This window comes from Meles meles, chromosome 8 (genome assembly GCF_922984935.1).
Source record: "Meles meles chromosome 8, mMelMel3.1 paternal haplotype, whole genome shotgun sequence".
NCBI lineage: Eukaryota > Metazoa > Chordata > Mammalia > Carnivora > Mustelidae > Meles > Meles meles.
In genome coordinates, this window is record NC_060073.1 from 60,258,575 (window position 1) to 60,273,081 (window position 14,507).

General features: G+C 58.6%; 1 protein-coding gene across 7 annotated transcripts in view; it reads right to left on the minus strand.

Moving 5' to 3' along the window:
- Positions 1-272: 272 nt before the first annotated feature.
- The window catches only part of ARAP1 (ArfGAP with RhoGAP domain, ankyrin repeat and PH domain 1), a 61,236-nt gene continuing 47,001 nt past the window's right edge, over positions 273-14,507 (minus strand). For 4 of the 7 annotated variants that reach the window (XM_046014740.1, XM_046014742.1, XM_046014741.1 and 1 more), the window contains 19 exons: positions 13,878-14,013; positions 13,496-13,598; positions 12,482-12,677; positions 12,161-12,212; positions 11,878-12,041; positions 11,516-11,728; positions 11,109-11,214; positions 10,496-10,643; positions 10,317-10,403; positions 10,161-10,229; positions 9,732-9,849; positions 8,072-8,185; positions 7,674-7,819; positions 7,159-7,191; positions 3,495-3,577; positions 2,744-2,794; positions 2,520-2,583; positions 1,207-1,356; positions 273-896 (listed from right to left, as the gene is read on the minus strand). In XM_046014740.1, the coding sequence (XP_045870696.1) occupies positions 879-896; positions 1,207-1,356; positions 2,520-2,583; positions 2,744-2,794; positions 3,495-3,577; positions 7,159-7,191; positions 7,674-7,819; positions 8,072-8,185; positions 9,732-9,849; positions 10,161-10,229; positions 10,317-10,403; positions 10,496-10,643; positions 11,109-11,214; positions 11,516-11,728; positions 11,878-12,041; positions 12,161-12,212; positions 12,482-12,677; positions 13,496-13,598; positions 13,878-14,013 (2,051 nt within the window). In that variant the 3' untranslated portion in view covers positions 273-878. Of the gene's footprint in view, positions 897-1,206; positions 1,357-2,519; positions 2,584-2,743; positions 2,795-3,494; positions 3,578-7,158; positions 7,192-7,673; positions 7,820-8,071; positions 8,186-9,731; positions 9,850-10,160; positions 10,230-10,316; positions 10,404-10,495; positions 10,644-11,108; positions 11,215-11,515; positions 11,729-11,877; positions 12,042-12,160; positions 12,213-12,481; positions 12,678-13,495; positions 13,599-13,877; positions 14,014-14,507 lie in introns of those variants that run through there. The other 3 variants (XM_046014743.1, XR_006819934.1, XR_006819935.1) reach the window with 3 other exon arrangements.

Genomic DNA, 14,507 nt, shown 5'->3' on the forward strand with positions numbered 1-14,507 from the left:
AGCCAGGAAAGGGGCTTGCTCCAGCTGGGTTCTGTCCTGGCCAGGGTCAGGACAGGCCTTCCCAGCCCGGCTGCACAGGCATGCAATGGGGATGGCATGGAGCTGGGCAGGCTCTGCCTGGGGCAGGAGGGAGGGGCTAAGCAGCTCAGGGCCCCGGGTCCCCCCAGCTTCAGGGCACTAGGCACTCACCTCTGGGCCTCCTGAACTCCTGGCCCCTCCTACACCAGAGCACCTGAAACCCCCAGCCAATCACAGGCCTCGGCAATATAGGATAAAATATACAGATATATTTATATTATCAAAAGGCCCCCAAAGTGGGGAAGGGGCACCAGGAAGCCTGGGCTCTCCCAGTCAGGCTAGACTGGAGGGAGCTCCTGAAGTCCCCCAGGCCTGGCTCTAGGCTACAGAGAAACATATCCAAGAGCTCCCTCCCCATCGCAGCTGAGTGTTCCTTTAGAGCATCCACCGCCGTTTGCTGCTCTGGAGTCTGGGACAAGGGGGTGGGCACCCTTCCAGCGGGACCCCAGGGCCTTGGGCCTCTGCAAGGATGGTGGTCCTCCAGATCTCCTGACTGATGCCCATCCCATCTCTCCAACCCCTCAAACTCAGGGTGGGTGACCCTGTTTGGGGAGCAGGCCAAGCCAGGGGTGCTGAGCACCTGGACAGAGCCCATGAGAGGTTCCTCCTCAGGCAGACCCTGCTGTCCTCCGCTTCCTGGCCAGGGAACCCCATGCTGCAGTCAGGATGCGGGGTGTGGGAGTGAGGCTTCCTCGTGCGCTCCCCGCTGGCTCACACTGGGCATGCAGGGCACGAGGGTGTCTGAAGAGGAAGGCTTCATGGCAGCAGAGTCCCAGAGGCAGGGGCTGGCTCTTGCGCGCTCAGGCGTTGCGGAGGAGCTGTGGGAAGCCACAGAAGGTCAGATTCCATAAGCACGCTGGGAGGGTTCACAGGGCTGCTGGCCCCGCTCAAGCTTTTGCAGCTACTTGGGATGCCAGCCTGGGAGTACTCAGGTCAGCTGGGTCCCCCAGGGCCACGCAAAGAGGGGGCTCCTGTGAACTACGCCAACCAAAAGAGCCTGTCAGGCTGCGGAGGAGGACGGGGTGGGGGGGTGTATGGCAATCAGGACAAGTGGAGAGGGGACTCAGGCGGAAGGCACACCCCAGCCAGGCCCCAGCCCTCTGCTCACAGGGACAGAAAGCCACTCACGGAGAAGGGGTCCGCAGCGAAGGCGGCCACGCTCCGGCGCATCTCGTTCTCACTGCCACGCAGGGGGATCAAGGACACACTGCCCAACCGGACCTCAGGCGCTGCCCGGGACACACGGGAGGGCTCCGAGGGCCACACCAGGCCGTCGTGCTGGGGAGGAGGTGAGAGGAGGGCACTTGGCTCCCGATCCACCCACCCTTCCCAGAAATGACTCCAGCTCCGAGCTGAGGGGACACCCTCAGCTTTGATCCCAGTCAGTACGAGAAGCAGCAGTTAGAGGAGGACATGACTGTATCCCTGGCAAAACGCAGCCAGTGATGTTGCTCAACAACTCCCACCTCCGGGTCCACAAACTGCTCCAAGAATACGGTACCCAGAAATCAGTTCTAAAGGAAACACATGTGCACCTCCTTCCACTGGGAGCCAAGACTGTGGAATCCACCTGTTTTCCCTTTAGGCTTGACTACCAGGAAGCTCAGGGCTAAAAGCACTCACCTCAGGGCCCTGGTACAGTTCTGTCTCCCTTTCCCCCCAGACGACTCTGAGCTCTCATTTAAAATGTATGGCTTGAGTCCAACCCCTTCCTGGCCTGTTCCCACCTGGCTCAATGTGGCGACCACCAGACTCCCTCAGTCTGTCCTCCCCGGCAGGCCGCATCCAGAACGAGCCCTCTCAGACAAACCTGCACACCACTTTCTCACTTCAAACTGCTGACGAGGTTGAATTCAGCTCCCTGGGAATGGCCTTCAAGGCTCTGAGATCTGGCTCCTGACTTCCTCCCTTTCCAGTGTCAGCTTCTGGCACTCCTGGCCTCTCTCTTTGCGCCCCACCATGCAAGCTGTAGTTCTCTTGCCATGCCTTTCCATCAGCTGTTCCCTCTGCCTGGAAACCGCCCCACCCCCCCACCGCCTTTGCTAGGTGAAGGCTCTGTCCTCCAACTCAGCTCCCATGACGCCCCCTCCCTGCTGCCTTCCCCACCCACCCGCCACCTTCCCTAGATAGCAGGCTCCCTGGGCTTTTTTCTCTGTCTCCACACACTGACCACACCAGGCTATTTAACAGGCCACTTCGAGGTCTGTTCCTTTGCACCTGCGGAGTGCCTGAGGACAGGGGCTGCACCCTCTGTCTCTAGCACGCCTGGCTTGGGGCTGGACCAGAGGGGCCTCTAGGAAGGACTTACTGAGTGAATGAACAAACCAATGAGTTCAAAGCAACTCAAAATCTACCTGAAGCAATTGGTGCCCTCTAAAGCAAAGGAACAAACAGACCCATTCCCCAGAAGGATGCCACCCAGGACCCCCTCTGCCTGGTACCTGCACGAAGAGGAAGGTGGCAAACCACTCCCGGAGTTCCATCTGCGTCTCACAGCAGAGGTACCTGCGGGGTAGGGCACAGATCTGGACACTGCCAAGCACCTGTCTCCCCGGCCCACAGCCTCTAGGTAGGGCACAGAAGTGGACAGTGGGGGAACCCCACAGGAAGGGACACGTAAACATTTCTCCACAGCCTGGGGCCTGAGGCTAGAGCCCTCACTCACCACTGCTGCTTCTCATGCTTCTCGGTCTCATGCACCACCGTAAAGCCCCAGCTGCAGAGAAGGGCCAGATGGAGTCACGTGGCCGCTCACAGAGGCCTCCCAGCCCAGGTGCCCAGGACAGAGCCCAGACGCCTGGGGCAGAGCCGGGATTAGAGGTCAGGGCCTTCTTGCAAGCGCGGCACATTCTGGCCACTGCCTCTTCCTCTCAGCCTGCACCCGCCTCCCAGGCCCTTAGCTCCCCACCCCCACCCCACCCCCAGGCCTGCCCTAGTCCCTGAGAGAGAACCAGGCACAGCCAGCAGATGAGAGGAGAAAGTCGGGAAACTAGGTCAGGTGACCGCAATTCATAACAATAATAGCGACCACGCATCACTTTCCATCTCAAAAACATACAACCACCCTCTGAAACAGGTGTACCATTATTTTCTACATTCTACAGATATGGGAAGTGAGGCCCAGAAAGGTCCCAGGGGTAGTTGGTGAGGATTTCAATCCAGGCCAGTGGTTTGCAAACAAGCAAGCTTCAGAGTCCCCAGGATGTCTTGTTACCAGGGACTGGTGGCCCCACCCCCAGGACCCATGACTCAGCAGGTCTGGGCTGTTTGTGTTTCCAGGTGACGTTACCACTGCTGGTCTTGGAGACCACACCCTCAGAACTACAGTACCAACCCCTGTCAAGTTCAAAGCCCCCCGCTGTGCTGCACCCCTGACCATGGGTCCTGAGCTCTCACAGGCCCCAGCCCCAGCTCACCAGGTGGGTGGCCGTAGTTTCTTCTTCACTCCCAGGTAGACTTTGAGACTCCTGACAGGCCACTCCTTCTCAGGCCGGTGACTCTGGGGTGGGGGAAGGCAGAGGGACAGCACTCAAGTCAGCTGGGGCAGAACTGCAGTGACCTCCCCCCTCCCTTGCCCCAGCCCTCTTTGCATCCCAGCACAGGGAACCTCCTCCAGGAAGCTTTCCGGACAAAGCCCTTCCTGTTCACCATCCAGCCCAACTGAGCCCCCAGGCCTCTCTCCCTGCAGCAGCATCAGACAGTCAACCCTCAGTCCCTGAGGTGGCTGTTCCAGCAGGACACAGAGCAGTGATCACCAGGCCCGCCCTGCTGCCCCAGCAAACCAGAGAACTGACTCACAGCACCATCGGCTGAACCAGACTGTGAAGGCAGAAGCCTGCACGTCATCCTCCGGCACCAAACTCAAGGAGCGTGTAGGACCTGAGAGCCTTGGCTGGCTGCTCGTCTGTCTCTGGTTATTTATTCCTCACCCCTCTCCACCCCACGGAGGCTCCAGGGTTGACCGTGTGAACAGAAGACTTGTAGAGTCAGCAGCTACTAGCTCTTTGGTTCCACCAGGGGAAGGCTAATGACTCACGCTGAAGCAGGACGGCTGTTTGGTAGACCAAAGGAAGAACTTTCCAGTGGTCTAGGTCAGGAAGCAAGAGACCGATGTACTGGGGAGGGTCAGTGGCTCACTGACAAGTTCGCCTCTGGCCCCCCTCTGCATATGGGTCTGGGCTTGGAAGGAGCAGGCTGGCTCTGAGGCAGAGGTACGGGGGCAGTGACCCCCAAGGCAGAGGCGGATTGGGGGTCAAGCTAATGAGCCTTCCTCTTGCTTCAGGGGCCACCTGCTCGAAGCCCTGCCCCACCAGGCACCCCAGGCACCAGCTGGGCGCCAGGGTGGATGGTAGGGGAGGGGGACTCACTTACAACCAAAACTGGGGGTCAAAGACTGAGCCATCTCCACCCTGCTCCCACCATTGCTCCCGGCCACCCCTAGGCATGGCTCCTCTGCAGGAACAAAAAGAGGGGACTAGAGGATGGCTGGGGACTGGCAGACTCCCTGTGAGACTGCATAAAGGATGAGCAGAGACCTGGGTGCTGTCTCAGGGGATATAGCTTAAGAGGACTTACTAAGCCCTATTGCCCTGCTTTCACCCCGATCCTCCCTGAGAATCAAGGCCCTGATGGGGGAACCCTATGTCTCCTACACACGGCACCCGACCTGACAATGGCCATGTGCCCGAGACAGCCTCGAGCAAACTGGGCTACAGGCAGGAGAACATGGGGCAGCAGGATGGGAAATCAGGCTGCGGACATTGGGCAAACACGGTGTGGGTAGACACAAGGAAGAAAACCTCCATGCAGGCAGGGAAAAAGAAGGAAGGCAGGGAAGAAGCCAGGCCCAGAGCACTGAAGACATCAGACGGCAGATTAGAAGGAGCCAGGTCACAGGGATGAAAAGACTTGAGACAGAGGTTGTGAAAGAAAGGGGTCTACGGGCGGGGAAAACAGCAAGCTCTGGGCAGGACAGGGGAAAGGATGCGTGGAAAACTAGGTTGCAAGCAGGCTGAGAGAATGGAAAGCAGGCTGAGGGCCTGGAAGAAGTTGAGCTGTGGGTGCCAGGGAAAGAGAACCAGAAGCAAGGGGTAGAGGGAGTTGACAGGGGGAAGGAACAGGCTCATGGGTGTGACACAGGAACAGCGATGGTTCCAGTCAGGGTGTGGGGAGAACTGTGGGAATCAAGGAATTCAAACCAGGCTGTGGCTCCCTGAGGATTCGAAAAAACTGTCCTCAGACTCCACTTCCTCAGGCTCTGGTGTGCACGGTGTACGCATGGCACGTGTGACAGGAGTGTGGCTGGGATGGGGAGGGAGAGGGGGACATCAGTCAATGTGGGGCTTGGTTTCCAATCAAACAGCTCATGTTTCCAGCATCTCTGAGGTATGAGGTCACTAGAAGAGAATACAGTTCGCCCCTAGATGCTCAAAGACCTCTGCAGAAACCAAGATTTTTCTAGAATGTGACTCCTTCCCCAAATGCCTCCAGGTCTTTAACAACGGAAGATGCCCGGGACTAGGCTTAGGTGTTTGCATATCCTGAATCGCTGGGTGTTGTCCCAATTTCAAATATTTTGTCTGTTGTTCCATAAACCAGCAAATACCAGAATTACCAACACTTAGGTAGCCAAACCACACCTTCCTGGGATTCCTGTCAGGGCGCAGGGGCTGGCTGCCATTGGGCAAGCACCACTTGGTCCAGCACTGATCAGCCCAGCTACTGAGGCCCTGATTCCTGTACTTCAAGGACCAAAGAACTGAACTCTGATGCTAACAAATCTGGGTCTGAATCCAGGCTACCATCTAGAGATTGCCTTACGCAAGTCACCTGAGGCCTGTTTTCTCGCCTGTGAAATGGGGACAATATTCCTCCTTGCAGGACAACAGTGAGATTAGGTACGGGGAGGGCTGGGCACCAAACCTACCTCAATAAACATTACTACTTTTTCCTTTTTCTAGTTCTCCTGCCTTTTCCCCTCTGTGCTAAGGGATCAGCAGCTGCTTTTCCAGGTGCCTCAGCCATCCTCCTTCCCTTCTGCCCACACTGATGGTCTTGTTCTGCTCCAAGGGGCTCATATAAAGAGGGGGTCAGGGAAATAATATCCCAGAACCAAGGGAGACTGAGTGGAGGGGTGAACAGAGCCAGAAGTAAGTAATCATAGAGGGAAGCAAAGGAGAGGAGAGGAAGCATTCCCCACAAGGGTCTGTAGGACCCCAGATTCATTAATAGAGGTGGAGCGTGCAGAGAGAGGGAGGTGATGGTCCTAGTCTGCCTGCTTTGCTCCCTCCATGGCAGCTAGACCTGTCCAGTGTCCTCAGAAGAGGCAAGGGGCAGGAAGCACTGGAGTCACTGCTAGGGCAGCGGTGGGAGCTCAGGCTAGGAACCTGGGCTTGGAAACACATTTCTGCTGCCCACCCCTGTGGAACAGCTACGCTCTGTGGCTCCTGAGGCATAGCTGGGACCCACAGGGTCATCACGGGAGGCAGGTTTTCAGCTGAACTTGAGTAAGGGCCTTCTCCCAGGTAGAACTATCCCCTACAGACAGGGGAGTCCCGAGGGATGGATACACTCCCCTCTCCCACAGAGTGCGCACGTAAGGGCTGGCCAGCAGCCAGGGAGGATGAGCAGGGGCTCCTACCAAGGGAGGATTATACCACAAGCCTATGGAGTCCCACCCTAGCACTTAAGAATCAGGGCAGTAGCACGGACATTCTGACAGCCTTGAAACTCTCTCCAGGGTTGGAAAGAGGATGACTCCAGGGGTGGTGGGAGATGAGGGTCGGAGCTCTAATTCAAACCTAGGGGTCTCCATTACTGGCCCCACAGACCCCACACAGAGTCCTCTGGAAAACTGTAAAGCATCACACTGATGAGCGTTCTACCTTGGGTAAAGGACTCTGGGGCAGGGTTGGAGGTGAAGGGCAGGAGTCAGGGTGGGAGCCAGCGCTGACTGGTAGGGGGTGGGGGAACCATGCCTGGAGATGGCCAAGAGCTCTGGCTAGGTCCCCAGGCTCTCCCCAGGCTCACTTGGCCCCCAGACGGTGTAAGGAAGCTGGCAGCTGGCTCATAGCTACTCACGGTCTCAGGGGCCCCGCTCCACGGCCTCTGGCTCTGTTTGATAGAGGATCAGGGTTATGGAAGAAGGAGGTCCAGGACCAGAGCCAGGACAGTGTGTGTAGTGGTGCGTGGTGGGCTGTGGCAGGGACATACAGAAGATGTTGGGGGCAGGGTGCCAAGGTCTGGGAGGATACCTGGCACGTGGACAGAGTGGGCATGGAATAGGGACAGCCTGTGAAGTGGCAAGGACTGCAGGGGCCACAAGTGGGGGCTGTCACCATGGGGCACGTCCTTGCGGGTGCCAAGGCCCAGGCACAGGCGAGATGGCAGGAGCCTGATGGGATGGCATCCAGGTGCCACAGGGCACAGAAGAGTGGGCCCGAGAGTCTCTGGCTCTCCCCCGCCACTAGCCATCCTAGGGTCGCTTGATGGGGATGCTCCCGCTGGCAGACACCAGCAGGTGTTTGTGAATGGGTGTGTGAGCACGCCTGGGCGCCACTGCTTGCTGCATGGCCAGACCCACTGGGGCCACTTACCCGGATCTCCTTGTAGAGCCGGAGGCAGCTGCTGTTGAGGATGAAGTACCGATCGTGGAAGCCCCCAGAGGGCAGGCCCAGGCCCAGGAGGCTCCGATCCTCACGGAACTTCATCATGCCGTGCTTGGTGTCACCCACGTGGCTGGCTGGGGGAAGACTGGAGTGGCCATGGGCTCCCCTGACCCCCAACCATGGACACGGACACCCAGGGGAGGGTCCCAGGATGAAGGAAGCCACTCCAGCCTACCCCAGCCGCCAATGAGCCCATGGGCCACCCTCTGCCTGAGCGGCTCTGCCCGGCACCACCAGCTCCCATCCGGGCTCCAGATGAAGGGGAGCCCCCAGCATGCCCAGCGCTGCGGGCACCACCACCCCCCGCAAGAGGCACCACCACCTACCCAGGTAGAGCAGCATGGCTTCCATGGACTGGTGCTTCTTCACCACCAGGTAGCTGTCTGTGCCCAGTCCATGCAAGATGGGCAGCACCTTCTCCGCAAAGTGCAGGGGGCGCTCTGAGGGAGGGCACACCCGCTGTTACTGCGTAACAGGCCTCACAGCACCAAGGCCTGGTGCACACATGTACCACCTACATGGCCACAGGCTCCGTCCACGCCCAGCACCTACCAGCACCGCCACACCCCAGAGCTTCAGGCTCCACACATCTGGCTGCGACCAAAGCCGACCCAACCCACACATCCAAATCCAAGCCAGCAATCATTCCAAACCACTCAAGCCAGAAACAAAGCCTCCCCATCTTCCCTCCATACGTTGAATCTCTTTGCTTCTGTCAATCACTACTGACACACTGGCCCATGTTACCATCTGTCCTTGGACTAACACCGTGGCCTTCCATGTGGTCTCTAGCATGTGTCTCCTTCCCCGCCCCCACCTCTCCCTACCCAACAACAAGGAACAACCTCTCCAAACTCCCATCACTAACCCTTCAGTGGCTTTGCATTGTGGTCAGACCCAGTGGCCACCTCTCTGTCTATCTCCTGCCCCACCCCATGACACAAGCCCTTCGCTGCCACCTCAAGCTCCTCGAAAGGGTGATGTCCTTGGCTACCACAGGGCCTTTGCTTGTGCCGTTCCCACTGCCAGGAGGCACTTTTCTCCCCCTTTAGCATGTAACTCCTACTCTTCTTCACCTCCTAGCACAGGGTCTTAAAGCCAGAGAGCCTGTTGAGAGCTCCAGCGGCGCTGTGGCCCTTTCCTGCAAAGTGGTCCTCACAGCCTCAGCTGTACGGTTGTCGTGGTGATCATGGCATTGCTGTCCATTCCAGACCACACTAACCCCTGTGAGGCGAGGCACTGTGTCTGGCCCCCTAGCCTGGTGGGTGGCATTCAACAAATCACAGGAAAACAAATGAACAGATACACCCTCATCCACCACCCTTTGGGGCACCTGGGTGGCTCAGACCTCAAGTGTCTGCCTTTGGCTCAGGTCGTGAACCCAGGGTCCTGGGATTGAGTCCTGCATCGGCTCCCAGCTCACCAGGAAGCCTGCTTCTCCCTCCCCCACTCCCCCTGCTTCTGTTCCCTCTCTTGCTGTCTCTTCGTCAAATAAATAAATGAAATGTTTAAAAACCAACCACCCTTCACCCTAAAATGCCCTTATCACCCCCTTCACCACCATGGCTCCCCTCACACCGCCACCTCCAGCAGCCTCAAGAATACCACCAGACCCGACCCTGCCCCATCCCTCCTGCACTCACCACCACCTCCTACTCCCTTCATCACCAATGCCATTATCAAATTCAGCATCCCCACCCTTGCAAGCAACATCACTCTGACACCAAGAAAGCATGGTCATAGCTGACACCACTTACCTCCTTCATGGTCCTTCCTGTCAGCCACATCACAGCCATCCCCTCAATCCCTGCCAGCGCACTACCACCACCGTCACTGAGATGACAGTGTGACAGCAATACCCGTCATCCAAAACGCCCTTGACCACCACTGCTGCCACACTGTGGGGCAGGGGAAGACAGACTGGGGTCCCTGTCCAGACAGGTACAGGCCAAGCCACACTCCGTGCCAATCCTGGGGAACACCCACCTGCCTCCTCCCTCTCATTGACCTCGAAGCAGGTCCAGTAGTCCCTCTCCCTGATGCCCACATTCCTGCGGTCCAGGATCTCCAGGGTGAGCTCCTCTGCCGTCATGGATGCCGGGATCTGCGGTGGCCGAGGAGAGAGAGGTCAGCCCACCCTGCCCCTGCTTTGCCACAACCTCGTTGTGTGATCCAGGGGCTGAGCCCAGCCCTCCGGTCCTCTGGAGTCCTGGGATGCTGGAGGAGTGTCTCTGAGTGGGCCTGAGGAGCTGGGTGGGGACAAGGCAGTGAGACAGGCTCAGGCACCAGCCACATACAGGTTCCAAACTAGGGCTCCTGCTTGGGATGGAGGCTCTGGTCCCCTGGTCTCCTGAGGCTATGCCTGGCCCAGCCTGACTCTTTGGGACCCTTGGTGGCTAGGCCCCAAGCCCCCACCTTGACATGCTGTTCTGTGTCCGCCTTCTTCTCCTCCAGGTACACTGTGCAGATGAAGTCACCGGCGTGCTGTGAGGAGACAGGGCTCAGCTAGAGGTCTGGGCAGTGGGTGCAGGCAGCTGTCCCGAGCCCCCGCTCCCAGCCCCTATATTTCACCTGGGTCCCACTGGCAGTGCCAGCCACACGCATCTTCACGATGGCAGTGATCTCCTCCCGCTGCTTCCTCAGTTCCTCCTCATCTACCTGGGGGTGGGGGGAGACACACAGAGACAGATGACCACTGCCACCGGAGAGGCTTGTCCCCACCCTCCATTGCCCGCTGGCTGGAGACGCACACTGAACACCACCACGTAGTGGCCTATGAGGTCTTCCACAACTCGGCCAGCCTTGTAGTCCTGCCCGTCAGTCTGGAAGAGCGTGGGCCCAAATACAATAGCCAAGTTGTGTGTGTTCATCTGGTTTGTGTCTGAGAAGCACTGGACGCTGGACAGGGGAAGACAGAAGGCTTGAGTGAGAAGTCCAGCCCGGAACTTCCCCACTCCCCCTTCCCAGTTCCAAGCAGGTCCATGACCCGCTCCTGGAGTCGGGTCAGGGAAGGTCCTGGTCAGAGTGCACTGCTAGTTAGTGGGAAATGGGAACGGTCTTTCTGGCCACGTCTTGGGTCCTGGAGAGGAACAGAGCTGGGAAGCTGGGAGACCTGGCCAAGGTTCCCTGGGTCCTAGCTGAAACCTCCTGTATTCCCCACCCTGCAGATCCCCCCCCTGCCCCACCCCGCCGCCGTCCTGTGCAGGAAGTTGGGAGACGAAGTGTCCAAGATCAGGGAACATCAAAAGTCAACATTTAGTTCCCAGACCTACCTGGTTCTGAGGAGAGAGCAGTCGGCCAGGTTGGGAGAAGAATCTTTTCCACCCCATCCCCCCAGAGCCATATAATAGTAACGTTCCTTACCAGTACAGGTGGCTGATAAGGGCCTTCACTGTGGCACGGTTGACTGGAGGCAGGCGTGCCAGGAGCTCTCGGTACCTAGAAATCTTCTCCTCTTCATCCTCAATCTCTGGGTGGGGAGAGAGAGATCAGGTCAAGAAGTCCCCCAATCAAGCCATCTCCCCTGTCCCACCCCTCTGGCTGCTCTGCCTCTAATCCTTGGGGACAGCATTTCCTGGTTCTGTTTAGAGTGACAATGGAAGGAGAAGCAAAGGAAGGGAGGGGAACTGGAACTTGTCCCCTGGGGCATGCCTCGTCCAAGTGTCCAACCCCGTGGATGGGGAATGGAAGGGAGGGAATCCTGGGATAGCAGTGGCCAAGCCAGCAGCACCAGCCCGGGTCTCAGGCTGGACAAGGCCTGCGGGGCCTACCTGAAGTGTCCAGCCAGGCCAAGCGCTGGGCACGAGTGAAGAGCCCATCAGGCAGGTCTCGCAGGAAGCGCTTGAGCGCTGAGGATACATCATCCACGTGCTGCTCCCCCTCCTTGAGGCGCACAGACCGAGCGTCCTGCCGCAGGCTCTCCAGCAGCCGCTGGGTCTTTGACGTCTGCCCACACTTGCGGTAGATACCCTCTGACGTCAGGCCTAGAGAGGGGTATGGACTGAGCCAGGGGTGGAGCCTCACAGCTTGCTGTCAGAGGCATCCTGGGAAGGTGGGGCTTGGCCTGGAGGGGGTGGATGGGAGGGAGTCTCCCTGGGTGGGGCGGGGCCTGTGCCAAGGGGGCAGGGCTCACCACACTGCGTGATGTAGTCCACACAGCGGTACACAATCACAGGGATATCGGAGTCTCCAAGCTGCTGCTCTGACAGCGTGTCCCCGGAGCTGGCCGCTGCTTTCTGGATGGCCCCCAGCCAGCCTGTGAAGTCCAGCCGTCGCTCCCCCTGGATATACAGCGTCCTGGGCGGGGAGGCAGAGTCGGTCACTTGGGGGTTTACCCCTGCCTGACCCCTCCCAAGTCTCTCAGACTGCCACAGGCTTCTGAGAGGGAGCTTCTGCCCCAGGAGTCCAGGGCTCACCTCCTTCGCTCCACCAGCACCAGCACCTGGTTCTCGCTGTCCCCTTGGACGGCTGTGGAGGGGCCGGTCAAGGTGAGGCCCTGTTCATGGTCCCCAACCGACTCCCTCCGGAGGCTTTCTGGGTACACACATCCCTGGGACCCACCCCCCAATATACCGAGTTGCTGAGATATACCCCAAGGGCAGGAGGACATAGGAGGGTAGGCTGGCTCCTTCTGGCCAGGCCAGGGTAGAGTTCAGACTTCCAGGGAGGGGCTGGGGGCCTGGGAGCCCAGGATAGGGTGCCCTGGAATTTAGGGGCCCAGGGCTGGGTCCACGCACAAAGCTCCTGCAGTTTCCGAAGTTGTAGCGGCTCCTCACAGGGCCCCTCTGGGAAGACAGCACGGAGCTCAGAGCCAGTGAGGGAGAACCAGCCCTCCTGGGCCCGCTGTAGGCTCAGGCCAGCTTTGTAGGGTAGGCGCCCAAGCCGTTCAAAATCCCGGGCGAGCAGATCTTCAGCCAGGGGAGGTATGAATGCCTGGTGGGGAGGCCAGGAGAAAGGGGAGGTAGCCGAGGAGGCTGCATCAGCCCACGGCACTGCCTGCCTGGGACCCTCCAGCTCTCTGGCTTGTGGGCACGTACCCATTTCCCACCCACCTGCCTCCTCTCTCTTCCCCATGGCAGAACGTGGCACAGTTCAGGAACTTGGGTATAAGACCCCACTTCGTACCCACTCCGATGTGTCCTCCCCTGGACAACGTTTCCAGACACCTTCAGGGAGGCCCTCCTCTCCCCTGTTGCAGCTCTGATTACAGTATTGTCACTGTCTGGGCCCCATCTGTCTCCCCCACCAGCAAAGGAACCACTGAAGGGCCAGGACCAAGACTGGTTCAGCTGGGTCCCCAGGGCTCAGAGGGCTGACCATCAGAAGGGTCACAGAAGACTGATCAAGGAATAAGTAAGTAAGAGTCACAGGCCCTCATAGCACAGGGGGACCCCATGGGGCACCTGGCTCTGGTCCCCAGGGGTGAGCAGCCTCCTGCCTCCTTCTTCCACAACAAGGAGCTCACTCCTTCTGGAGTCAGTACTATCCATTCTAAGATGGCTCTGTTACTGATTATTAAATATGTACTGAGTACCTACAGAGTGCAAGGCCCTCAAGCCCTTTCTCCACAGGTCTCCTGACCTCTCTCCCTGCTAGGTGACTATAGATTGTTAGGCCCTTGGCCCAAGAAGCCTGCCCTATGTCTGCTCCCTGCATTCATGAGGTAGGGGAGCTGGGGTACATGGAAACAGCCAGGAAGTCCTACCCTGGGCCGTCAGACTCCCCACACCTGCCCACTAACCCAGGCCCACCTTAGCAATGCACTTGACCCACTCACGAGCCAGCTCTGCACTCTCCAGCCCAAACAGGTACAGCCGCTCTCCCTCTGTGTACACCTCAAAGGTGTGCTCAAAGCTGTAGATACATAAGCCAGGATTCAGGCCCAGCCAAGACCCACCTGTGAAGCCCTGCCTCCACCCCCTGCCCACTGACTTTTCCTTGGCCCCCGAAGAAGTGGTGGGAAAGCCCTAGACTGGGGCCTCAGGAGACCCAGCTCTAGTCCCAGGTTGCTGCTGCATGACCCTGGGAAGGTTCTGGCCCTCTCTTGGCCCATTTCCATTTCCTCAATCGTGGGGGGTGGGGGGGTGTTGGACCTTATGGCAATAACTGTGATTCTGCCCCAGGGGTGCTCACCCGTGGGTGTCAGGAGGGGGTACTGCCAGGCACACAATCTCGCTGGCCCGAATCTCACCGTTGGGGGTCACTGCCCGCTCATTCTCATAGTAGCTCAAGACCCCATCGCTAAGGACACACCAGCGTCGGCTGAACTCTGGAGAGAAGTTGGGCAGGGAGCCATGAGGGAGCCTCCCTCCTTCCCCTGAAAACCACCTCTGTATCCTCCCTGGGCTCCCACTCCCACCTGACCCATGTTCTCTTCATTCTAACTCACAAGCTTCCCCCAGTTCCATCCTCCTCCCTGCAGCCCGCCACGCCAGCCCAGCTCACACCTCTCCCCTGGACTACTGCAGTAACTTCTTCACTGGTTCCTAGCCTCACTTCTCCCAAGATTCAAAAGTGAAGTAAAACCAGACTCCATCCTTCCTCTGCTCAAAACCTTTCCAGGCCCCCCTCCCCTTATCCTATACCACTTAGGCTGGCATTCAAGGCCCTGCTGGGTCTGCCCCCACTTACCTCTCCAGCCATCTCTCTGACTACTCCTGGGCACCCCACCTCCCCACTTTTGTTCACCTTGTTCCCTCCACTCACATCTTCCATCCCTCAAGTCCAGCCCATATGCCGTAGGAAGCTTCCATGGCTACCCCG